The following is a 12,973-nucleotide window of genomic DNA, read 5'->3' as shown; positions in this document are numbered from 1 at the left end:
CGTTAGGATTTTTAAACTAAGAGTCCATGGCTCCCATTTTGGTAAAAATATGAGTCCCATCAGGAAAAGTTGCAGTCCCCTCTCAGAAAACTATGCCAATTATAGTAATTATAGTAACTATTGGTTGCCATAGAGTTTAATTTCTTCATTCTTCATAACACTGACATAGCTCTTGCTTGTCCATCAGAGTGAGTCTGAATTGTTTCGATCCAAGGAAGGTCTTATTCAAAGCACTAAGCTAGGCATCACACACTTTCATACACTTGGCTAATGTCCCTTTCAAATTATCAGTTCTAGCAACTTTAGCCCTCTCCTGAATCTCACAATCTTCGTCAGTTTGCCGTTGAACCCCAAAATACTCTTTCAAGTCTATGTCTCAACATGTCATGATTCCGAGGTCACATGCACTGCTTATTCCATTACACTTGGAAATGAACACAAGAATGAAAGCTAAAGTTGTTTATTTGATGTACTGTTATAAATGACCACATGTACATCTCTGGGTATTTCTGCCTCTGAATTCAAGCACTGTAAATATCAGTAGATTTTCCCACCGAGCTGCCAGTCAAAGCCTTTGATCTCGCCGCTTAGCTGTTGCAGCATGTTCTTTTGATGTACTCTTATAATGGTGACGATGGGAGGGGGGGCTTTCAACCACTAAATTCTGTCATTGTAAATATCATCACAGCTAACTGATCAACACATTTTCCCACTATGCAGGTGACTGAAGCAGGACTGGCAAGTATTTGAATTTTACCGCCCGCCTAAATAAAAAAAATTGGCGTCCAAATACACGTGATTATAAGCGTTTCCGAAACCTCTGTCAGTTTTCACTAACATGAACCCTGCCAAAGATTCACTTCCTTGAATCAGTGTTTTGCTGCCTCTTATACCAGATTTTTCTCTTCCATAATGCTGTTTTAGTGTTTTAAGTCCAACATTCCCATAGTCTGCTTGTTTAGACATGGGTATATTTAATAAATATAACTGGCATATTGTCCATCCAACACGTACATCGGACTCGCACTCAACATCAATTTTGGGCTCAAAATCACACACTGGTATTTCCAGTGACATTTTTCCCAATGTCCAACAGAGCGATATACATGAAATTCATTGTCATTATAGCTATCACCAGCCAGTATTTGCCAACTGAAAAACATCATCTGAAGACAAACCGTGTTGTGATTCAACCATTTTGGTTTCCTGTGTGGTCCTTATTGGAAACACACATTTGTAAAACTTCCATGATGAAAGTAAGGCTAAAACTCCATAAAATGCTTGTTCCAGGGCCAATGAACAAATCAAATTTCATTTAACAGCCATTCATGTCGAACCGAAGTATCCAGATATCTGGATGTCGCATCAAGCATTGTGAGACAGCTGTGGCAGCGCGAATTACGTCGCGAAATGCACTTTTAAAGTTAAAGTTAAAAGTTTAATAAAAATTTGCATACTGCGCAAAGCACATTTTTTATATCCGCGGCGTTGACGTAATTTTCTGAACGCGTATCACTGCTTTAAAAGTACGCGAATTCGTACAAAGTATGTGCACTAGCGTGTACTGGCATCATTTTCTGACCCAATGTTTTATTCACATTAGACTGCTAGGAGGGGGGGTAGATGCGATTTTAAATATATATTCAGTTTTTTCTTTCTTCTTTCTGACAAACCCACCAGCGATTTCTCATTTTGTTAGCACAACCCACAACAGAAGTGATTTTCCTAACCAACCTTCCACTGTCAGAATCAAAATAGTTCAAAACACAACCTCCTACAGAAGTTTTTTTGAAGTGCCGTCCCTGGGGGGGATATATGTTTTACTGGAACAGCCCTTAAATGTTTAAGTGATTTCAGGCACTGGTGGGGCATTTGTGTTCAGTGAGCACATTTTTAGTATCTGCTACCTTTACATGATACATGTGTAGTATAATCTGAAGTATATACTGCATACAACGATTTTTTTTTAGAGATTTGAGTGAATTATAAATCTCATTGTGAGATCATGAAAATAAATCCTGTCGAAAATATATCACCGTAACTAACAGAAAGTAAAATCTTTTTTATGTGCCTTGCCTTTCTTTTAAAAAAACCATAATTTGGCACCCTACAATCATCTATCTCACTTTGACTTTTTAAAAACTAACTCCGTTAGTTTTGCATTCAGCCAAATTTGCAATTCTTATTATTTTTAAGACCTTTGCTAAGTTTGAATGTTTTGTAAGACAGCATTTTGAAGAGTTGTGGCCCCTGATTGTCTGATATACCCACATTTGTTTCAGCTCAACAAATCCATTAATTATTATTGCATTCCAACAACAATTTGCTGTGCATATTGTTACTGATGAAACATTGTTCTGCATCATCATTTAGAAGAGTTATGGTTTCTTATTATGCCACCCATCCAGTTCTATTTCATTACAGTGACTCCAGTAATTATCATTGCATTTCAGCCAGCTCTGGCATGTATCATTTATATTGATATTTATGAGTCTTTAGCTGAGTTTGACAATCAACTTTCTGCATCTTTATTTATCTGAGTTACAAGTCCTGATTTTCAGACCCACCCACTTTTGCACAGTGAATTCACTTATTATCATCCTGATTGTCAGACCCACACATTTTTGTTTTTGCACCTTGACTTCATTTATTATCATCCTCTTTGTCAGAACCACCCACTTTTGTTTTTGCACCTTGACTTCATTTATTATCGTTACATTTTTACCAAAGTTTACAGTCAGGCTGATAATGATGGATCCTTGCAGTGCTCAAAATATTTTCATTTGTCCTGCAGGCAAGTGACTAGAAAGCTTTACTTGTCCTGCATCAGTTGAACTCATCAAACACAGAAGATAGTAATGAAACTGCTTACAGCTCAATCTGTCCAATTGGATGAGAGTCTTCAAAAAAAATTATCTGCTATTCCTCAGCCTCTTTTCATAAATATGAGTGGATGAATAAAATTGTCAAGACCCGCCTCACCTGAGTTTGATTGTGTTCTGCAAAATCATTTAGTGGAGTTATAACCTTTGAGTATTAGATTCATCCACTTTCATTTCCAGTCAACACTTCCTTCATTTATATTAGGATTTCAGGCATAATTTGATAGCTGATATTGATAGGGCATTTTGCTGAGTTTGAATATCAGCATTTGACATGATAATTTAGTCAAGTTATAGCCCCTTTTTGTTGGATCTATTCACTTTCATTTCTGCACCTCCACCACCTGCCCTTTTGATTTGGAAGCTTGTCATTGCATTATGATTAATTTTGTCTCAAAAACATCTTTCAGGTATGTATTGGACTTAAATCAGATTTGATATATTTATCAGGAAGTCATAGTTTAGTTCAGTTTTCACCTTTCTTCAAAATTTTACTAATTTCTGCTCCATTTTTACTCTGATATTTCACTTCATTTGACACATTTCTAGTTTTTCCTTTTCTTTTCTTAATCTAGGCATCACACCAATCCAGTGGGTACTGAGTGGCGCTGGAAGATGGATGATCCTGAGATGGTATTCCAAGGTGCAGTGGAAAACCATTATAACCTCATCAAGCAGTTTAAAGGTTAAATATTTTTGTGTTTACATTATCTGGTTATAAGGCCAGTTTAACAAATTATTTTGGCCTCTCAAAGTAATTTGTATTGGCATATTTATCTAGCCAAGAATTTTTCATCATTTATTTAACAAGTTCTTTTCTTCCTTATCTGTAGTGTGTTTTGCAATTTGTAACCTCTTTCTACTTGTTTCTCAGTCCATCATCAATATTTTTGGCTTCAAAGTAACCACTGAACCACAGTATCAACCAAATTTAGCATAGAGTTGCTTGGCCTGAAGGCCTTTGCAGTTTTGTACAACTGTTGCTAATTTGCCTTGAAATATGGTTCTTATTCCTAAAAATAGACAAACTTTTAAACAGCTTCTGAAAATGCTTAAAAGAATTAAACTTCATGTTTTTTTTATGCATGAGGGATTTGAAATTGTACAAAGAATGCAAATCTGGTGTCAAGAAATGTTTGCTGTTGCAAAAAATAGAGGGGCCCCAAGTGGCCGAGTGGTCTAAAGCGCTCACCGTTACAGATCACTGCCATCTCACCTCTGTCTGCGTGGGTTCGAGTCCAAGGCTCGGCTAGCGTGGGTACGTGGGAAAGCCTGCCAGTAGCTTCTCGTTGGTCGGTGGTTCTTCCCTGGGTTTTCCAGGGTTCTTCCTCCACCATTAATACTGGCCGCCATGTATAGCCTATCTTGTGCTGAAAAATGGCGTTAAACCCTAGAACAACAACAACAACTAAAAATAGAAAAATCTCTCTAAAAAGTTCTCAAACACAGCCCCCCAAAATTTGAGTATATGTTATATGAGCCTCATTGTATCAGGCTTTGTGTAATTAATGCTTATCAGCTGCCTGATGTGGTCAAAATTCCTACAGTTGAATTATTTTTAATGACTTCTCAAAAACTGCCTAAACAGAATTTGACACAAAGTTCCTGTATTTTTTTAAAGATTCATTTTCATCTCTAATGCATAACTTAGTAAGATCAGATGAATCAAGATCAGATATTTTGCCACAAAAATTTTAATTTATGATATCTGTGTCTAGGGCTTTTATTACCTTTAATAACGGTGAGGACGTGGATGGCCAAATTGTCTTGCCTTTAAAGATCACTGACATCTCATCTCTATCTGTGTGGGTTTGAGTCTCGGGCTCGGCCAATGTGAAAAAATGTTTGTCAGTAGCTTCAGGGGGACTAGTGGTTCTTCCTGGGGTTTTTCCGGGTTCTTCATCCACCAGATATACTTGCCTCCATATATAGCCTATCATGTGCTACAAAATGTATATAGCCTATCATGTGCTACAAAATGTATATAGCCTATCATGTGCTTCAAAATGACATTAAACACACAACAACAACTTTCATATTGTGTTTGCCTTAGCTATGATGAAATCCACATTTGGCAAGTTATAGATGAAACAAAGCAGTGTAATACAATGGGTCTGTAGGGGACCTTGAAAAGCCTTGACAAATGAATTGTTCCCTCAAGGCCTTGAAAACACCTTGAAAATTCAACATATTGTCTGGGTAACTTGAAGAGCCTTGATTTCATGAAACCAAAAGGAATTAATAAATAGTATTTGTTTTACAAAATTAAATAAAAAGAAAAGGGGAGAAAAACAACCCGAAAAAATCTCTTGCTAATTTTAAGCTGAAACGGAAATTTTTCCACAACTGGCCACTGCGAATACATTTTGAACTTCCGATTGTACGAAGCCCTGATGTAGCAGTGGTTTAAATTTGAATCATTTGCTTCGACATGGCTGGCTGGCGATTCCAACTGAAATGGCTAGATGAAGAAAAATATAAAGTTTGGGTTATGAGATCTTTCTCATCGATCTTTGCAAAGTGCAGATTATGCCATCAGGTATGAGAGAAGGATATTGATTTGCGTGCAGTGGGAGAGAGTGCTTCATGTTCACATGCAGCAGGGGAAAAAACCCAAGCTCTTGTAATGGCACTTAATACAGGCAAAACAAGAAGCCTTCAGCTTTAAATCGTTTTAGATGAAAGAGGTATGGCTGTAAACACAGATTCAAGTTTTAAAATAGAAACTGTATATAGTCTTAATTTGGGATTGAATGGAAATAGGACACGATAATTGCAAAGAACATGACAAATCAAAAAATATATAATACAGCAAAGCTGAGAGAAATATTATTTATCTAATATGGAATAGTTTAAAATATCCATAAGCTGTTTTTAAATAAGTGATAATGTAAAACACAAATATTTTGACTCTTTTTGTTTATGGGGATGAGTGAAGAAGAAAGGAAGGTACTGAAAAAGACATTGAGACAATGCCAGCTGCTGCTGAAGACTATGCATTGAAAGCAAAGATCCTTAGGAAAATTGCCTTTATCACAACATCAAAATAATTTGAAGAAAAGTGAAAAGGACAAAATCGCTAAACTTTGAGCTCTTTGAAAAACAGCTTGATGATAAGCTTCAAGAACTGAAAAATTCACTCTAAAATATTTTGGAAAATAGTGTAGTGTAGACAGAGTAAAATGAACTTTGTTCAGTGTCTGTTCTAATGCCCAGGTGTAGGATGTTTAATATCAATGGGAAAGATATCAGTGATCATACTATTGACTTCATGTTTTATTTATTTTTTTGTTTTTTAAATAAGTTTGCAAGAAGTGTTCCTCTTATGAAGTTATAGTAAGTATTAACTTGTGTTTACATACAGTTTCATTTATGTCTCCTTTAAAATTAATGTAATAATGCACCTTGAAAAACATGATTTTGAACCTTGAAAAAAAACTTGAAAATTTGGAAAGAAATATTCTACTAACCCTGAATACACTCTGTAGGATGAAGTTGATGGTTAAATATGGCGATTTCTGTTTAAACTTTTCTTTTAATCTTCCATACCAGAAACTTGAAAATTTAGCCATTATGGTCATCAGTATGAGTTATTTGATAGAATTATGAAAATATTCGGCATTCAAACAGCGTATGATCTTGGCATATTTTCTAACTTTTCTGATACATAAACCACATTGTGAAAATAAGTGCTTCAGATACCTTTTGCTTAGTCAAAATTCTTGACAATAAGTCTTCAACAAAATAGTGTACACTTGCTTTAACTGTAAGCCCTTGTAATAATATTCTACCATATTCTCCTCGATATTTACCACTATTCTTTCTCCATGACATCTGTAAAGTAAAAGGTTCAGTGACGATATGTGACAACAGTTCAGATTTCTGTACTCTGTGAAAGGGAACAACTTTTTTGTATCAGTATTTTTCTTTTTCTTTCTTGTTGGATTATATTTTCTCTTGATGATAATCTAAGTAATTTGTTTCTCAACATTTAGAAGAATTTGTAATGATTCAAATGTACTTTGAAATAAAATAGGATGAGTAGAAGTGCCTGCTTGGAAAGCTCATTACATTTCCTGGTTTGACATGATAAAATTGGTAGGTCCCTATTGTCTTTCATCTTTTTTTATTTAGAAATTTAAAAAAAGAAGTTAAACTTATTTTTCTTTAAGTCATAATACTTTTTAACTGTATAATGCACAAACTCTGTCATTTTTACTTTAAATGACCATGTATTCAGTACACTTCTACATTAGTGACTACCGCTCTGGTGGCCTAGTGGTTAGAGCGTCCGCCTCGGATCTGGGAGGTTGTGGGTTCAATCCCCGGTCAAGTCATACCAAAGACTTACAAAAATTGTACTTACAGCTGCCTTCCTTGGTGTTCAGCATTAAGAGGTTAGTGTTAGGACTGGTCAGCCTGGTATCAGGATAATGTGACTGGGTGGGACATCATGCTATGTGTCTGCAGCATGATGCCCCAGTGCTAGACATCACTATAAACTGTCACACTGCAGACATTGTAGTGATATGACAGAAAAATTAAAGCTATGTTAAAAATCAATATCACACACACATTAGTGACTGATTGGCTTATTCTACAATGATATAGCTCATAATGGCAAACCATGCCTTGGTCAAGGGATGTAATGCAGTCAGTTCAAACAGTTTGGTAATTTGATTAGAGTAAATTTTACCAGAGTAATTAATATTTAATCTATTCATAATGTTGCGCAAAAAGCATGACAAATTAGCATTTTGAAGATTTTTCCCTACAGTTGACCATGAACCATTCCAGATTACACATCTTTTGTCACTGCCTGATTTATTCAATGCATTTCTGGTATCATTTTTTACTGCCATTAATACAAGTTGGATTTATTTCTTATAAACATCCATATAATTCACCCAAACCAAAGACAAAGAAAGATAAGTTCAAGTAAAATTACAACAAAATCTACTAATGGTTATAACTCATTAAGCACACTTGTAATGCGAGTGTAACTCAAAATGTCCATCTTTATTGTTGCACGCTATCTACAGCACACATAATTTTAAAACATTACTAGGAAATTGAAAATTTCTGCAGATTAAGGCTTGAAAGAAAGAAGAATGTGGGTTTTTTTCACTTGCATCTCCCTAGTAGCCAGTATTGTTAACCACTCTTGACAGAAATAAACTATCATGGTCACATGGTTTGCTGTTTTTTATTGAAGATTTTTTGTACAAGACCTAATCAACAATGTACATCCCATTATTTGTGATATGTAAAATTCTCACTTGTATCCATACACTAATTATTTACTCTTCTGTCAGTTCTGTGACCAGTATCTGTATTTAGATTTTAAAGTTTTGTTTGATTGTTTATTCCTTGCCTTGTTTCATCAAAAGTTTGTTTTTTGCACAATTCAGTCAATACAGATCAATGAAATATGATTCATCATGACAGAACATAAACTCAATACCCCATTCATTTAGCACCACTCCAGTGGCCAAGAGGTTAGAATGTCTGTCTCAGATGCTGGAGGTCGTGGGTTCGATCCCCGGCTGATTCATACCAAAGACTTATAAAAATGGTACTAACAGCTGCCTCTCTTGGCACTCAGCATTAATACGTTAGTGTTAGGACTGGTTGGCCATTGTGTCAGGATAATGTGACTGGGTGGGACATCATGCTACATGTCTGTGGCATGATGCCCCCAGTTCTAGACATCACTATCAACTGCCACACTGCAGACGTCATAATGATATGACTGAAAAATTGGGGGTTTTTTTTATATTTTATATGGGCATGCAGTACTTTTTTTTTGCTGAGTCATATATTTTTGGAAATGATGCATATCACTTCTGTTAAATATAGATCAGTCTTCATAGTATTTTTTCATGCTTGAATTCATATAGATATCAGTTTAGTTGGAATTGAATTCTTTGGAGAGTTTTGTCTTAATTACATGTCAGTTTTAATTTATATACTATCCAGTAGCGAGAACATATAAAATTGAATTAAAATGGCAGGAATGTCAAACAAAATATTATTTGTCATCAGGTGTGCCTGGAGTCCTGCCAGAGAAAATGGAGGAGGCCAAAGAGATCCAGCATTGTGCCTTGTCCCTCGTTGGAGAGCCTATCATGTATCCAGAAATCAACAAATTCATCGATCTTCTTCATGAAAAAGGAATCTCAACTTTCCTTGTCACCAATGCTCAGTTTCCTGATGCAATAAAGTAAGTTGCAATAAATCTGAAAGTCTCAGTGCAAAGTTGTCAAAATCTCAATGCAGAATCATCAAAATTTCAATGCAAAGTCATCAAAATTTCAATGTAAAGTCATTAAAATTGCAATGCAAAGTCATCAAAATTTCAATGCAAAGTCATCAGAATTGGTTTAAATCCAGCAATAAATGTAGAAAGGGCATACAGTATTACCATCATCCTTCCATCAATTCATCCATTCATTGATCACACCATGGTTAAGTTTAGCATAGAGTTCAGGGAATTCATATATTAAGAAGGGCTGGTGGGGCATTCTTGCTCTTTGAACACATTTCTAGTTTCAGTGAAAGTCTTCTTCCTGGGGATTGGGATAGGGATTCTATTAGGATGTATGGTGAAAATGAAAGGGAAGTTATAAATTTTCTTTTGTCTGGCTTTGAGGCTGCTGCATGGAAAACAGTTGGCCAACATAACATAAATTTTGTAGTTGAATGACCTTTTGGAGGAAAATATTTCCAAAATACATTATTATTGGGGCCAAACATCTCAAGCTGTCACTTTACTTTTCTTTTAGCCAGCATAGCTCAGCATCCCTTTGACATAATTCAATGCCATTTGAAAGGTTAACAGCCATACACATGAGCAGGTGCCTAAAAAAAATGTTTTGTTTCTAGCTCAATTTTGGACCATGTTGCATCCTTTTTTGTTTATCAGTTTTTGAGTTTACAATATCAATTTCTTGTAACCAGCATAGTTTAGGAACAATTCAGCATATTTTTTGTAATTAGTTCAAAATGCTATACAATAGGCTATATAGCTGTACCTTTTATGGTTTTGTCTCTTCTACTTAATTTATGACAGAGTATTGAGCTTTCTCTGTCACTTTCATATCTTCACAGTGGGAGCTGCTTGTAATCAACATTGCTCAGGAAACATACTTATCATAGTGTCAATTAAGAAATTTATTTATCATTTTCAACTAATTGAGATTGACAAACTCAATAAAATTAAGAGGGGCCGTGGGTGGCAGAATAGTCAAAAGCCCTGACCTTTACAGAACACTGACATCTCACCTCATTCCACATGGGTTCAAGTCTTGGCTCAGCCATTGTGAGTACATGAGAAAGCTTGCTAGTAGCTTTCTGTGGATCAGTTGTTCTTCCTGCAGTTTTCCTGGTTTCTTACTCTACCAAATATACTGGCTGCCATGTATAGCTAGGCATGTGCTGAAAAATGGTATTAAACCCATAGCAACAACAACAGCAGTAAAAATAAGCAGATTTGTTCAATACTAAATCCATGGTATTGTCATCCAGTGACCAGTCACATTACCATATCAAACAGTATATAAATAGCTTGCAGTTGGAAGCAGTTGTATGCATGCTGTGGTGAGATTTTTGGGATAAAAATATGAACTTCCTGTTTTTCTTTAATGTAACTTGTTCTCTTATTTTCTTAGAAATCTCAACCCAGTCACACAACTGTATGTTAGTGTGGATGCAAGCACAAAGGACAGCTTAAAAAAAATTGATCGCCCACTTTTTCGTGATTTCTGGGAACGATTTATTGCTAGCTTGAAAGCCCTCTCAGAAAAAGGGCAGAGAACTGTGTACAGACTTACCCTTGTGAAAGCATGGAATATTGCAGAGATTGAAAGCTATGCTGAGCTTGTTTCAATTGGAGAGCCAGACTTCATAGAGGTCAAGGTTGGTATCTTCCAGTGACATTTTATTGCTTTTTTATTCTAAGTTCAAATGAGCCATTAGCCAGTATTTTCTGGACAGCATGTGAACCATGGCGTAATGACATGATTTGGTTACTTTGTCCATCAAAGAGGAGAGGGGCTGCTGTACTTGTTTGACACCTGGTCAGTTTATAATATATAACTTGGATAAATTCAGTTTGCGATAATACATTATTACATGTTATCCATTATCCATGTAAAACATGTCTCTGATAGAGTGGTAAATTTATTTTTAAACAATTCTGTTACAGTGAATAGACATAGTTGTCTCAGTTCTTGCAGTGCATTAATTGCAAATGTCCCTGCTCTCTTCATTGGTAATTCGTAAATTGCAATTGTCACCAGCCCATATCTTCTGATGCTCAATGTGCCAGCAAGTCTGACTCGTCTTTGTTCACTTGAAATCATAGGCATAATGAACAGTGTATGCTGTTGGTATTGGAATTTTTTAACTCTCAAAGCTAGATTTCATCAGCAAAGTACTCTCTCTCTCTCTCTCTTTCATGTTAGATGTCACTTTGCACACCAACTCTCTCTCTCTCTCTCTCTCATGTTAGATGTCACTTTGCACACCAACTCTCTCTCTCTCGTTAGATGTCACTTTGCACACCAACTCTCTCTCTCATGTTAGATGTCACTTTGCACACCAACTCTCTCTTTCATGTTAGATGTCACTTTACACACCAACTCTTTCTCTGTTAGATGTCACTTTGCACACCAACTCTCTCTCATGTTAGATGTCACTTTGCACACCAACTCTCTCTCACATGTTAGATGTCACTTAGCACACCAACTCTCTCTCTCTCTCTCTCTCTCATGTTAGATGTCACTTTGCACACCAACTCTTTCATGTTAGATGTCACTTTGCATACCAACTCTCTCTCTCTCAACTAGATGTCACTTTGCACACCGACTTCATCTGAAACTCCTCAAATTTTCTGTCCAAAATATTGTTGTCCACCTCAGCTAATCTTAATTGTTCTGCAGTCGATATTACAAATAAACTGCTCACTGCTGCTGATCATGGTACTATTCCATTATCCCCAGCAGCAAAAGTGGCAATTTTCACCCAATATAAATGCATTTCGTAAAATTACAAATGTGATATTTAGCAGTAAATCATTCCCTATATATTTTTATAAGTGGGCCCTTATTGGATATTTCAAGTTGTAAGGTAGTTCCTGTCTCAGTATGGAATACAGAAATTTTAGGGGTGGAATCCAGATTGAAAATCTGTATCACTTGCCATATCCGCCATTTTAAGATTAAATGGGTATATAATAAGATCTGGAAACGTAACTTGGTTAATTGCATTGCATTAATTGCTATTCTAACATATCAGTTTGTCCCACAGATATATTTTCAGTGTGCCGTATGCGATTTTAAGGTGCCACTGGTGTAAATATGCAGCAAGAAGAGCTCCTTGTCATACTAAATATTACATGTACATTTCAGGGAGTGACATACTGTGGTGAATCCAAGGCTTCCAATTTGACGATGGAGAACATCCCCTGGCATGAGGAAGTGGTGGGATTTGTCCAGCAGCTGGCTGAGCAGCTACCCAACTACGAAATTGCCTCCGAGCATGAGCACTCCAATTGCTTATTGCTAGCGCACAAAAGAGTAAGCACTAGTTTCTGTCAGAATAGGCTGTTTAAAGTTCACAAGAAAGTCTGTTTTTATGTCCAAATTAAGTGAAGCAGCATGATTTGCTTTAAAAGCCCCACCTGAGAAACAGTAGTATATTTATCAGATGATAAGCTTATGCTTCATTGGAAGTGTACACTCATTTTTTTTGTGTGCAGATGTTTAGTAAAACTAAATAGCTCGATGTCGGGTAATATGCCCATCCTCCACTTTGTGTCAGATTTATTAAAATTAAATTAAATTTACAGTGCTTTGCTAGGATGGTATTATCAGTTTACATGCTGTTTAATTTTTTCATGTACAACAATGTAACTGCTAAGATGGACAATATTATGTTTGACAATTTTACTAAATTGGGCCCCCTCTTATACGGACGCCCTTCTGCACCAGGAAATTGGCCATCTAAAATGGGTGGTCAGGAATCAGTCTGAATCTGGACTTCACCAGTGTTTCAAATTGCAATTTTTTTGCTTATTGGCAGCCAAATAT

At 36.1% G+C, this 12,973-nt stretch overlaps 1 protein-coding gene across 4 annotated transcripts in view; it reads left to right on the top strand.

Moving 5' to 3' along the window:
* The window catches only part of LOC149776916 (S-adenosyl-L-methionine-dependent tRNA 4-demethylwyosine synthase TYW1-like), a 44,203-nt gene that overhangs the window by 26,196 nt on the left and 5,034 nt on the right, over positions 1–12,973 (top strand). For all 4 annotated transcript variants that reach the window (XM_089941624.1, XM_089941622.1, XM_089941623.1 and 1 more), the window contains exons 11-14: positions 3,458–3,567; positions 8,928–9,105; positions 10,553–10,799; positions 12,293–12,460. In XM_089941624.1, coding sequence (XP_089797750.1) covers positions 3,458–3,567; positions 8,928–9,105; positions 10,553–10,799; positions 12,293–12,460 — 703 coding nt within the window. The remainder of the gene's footprint in view (positions 1–3,457; positions 3,568–8,927; positions 9,106–10,552; positions 10,800–12,292; positions 12,461–12,973) is intronic.

The sequence above is a fragment of the Sinohyriopsis cumingii genome, chromosome 18 (assembly GCF_028554795.1).
Source record: "Sinohyriopsis cumingii isolate HCF-2022 chromosome 18, ASM2855479v2, whole genome shotgun sequence".
Taxonomy (NCBI): domain Eukaryota; kingdom Metazoa; phylum Mollusca; class Bivalvia; order Unionida; family Unionidae; genus Sinohyriopsis; species Sinohyriopsis cumingii.
Note: the sequence above shows the minus strand (reverse complement) of the source record. Positions and strands in the feature narration are given on the sequence as shown.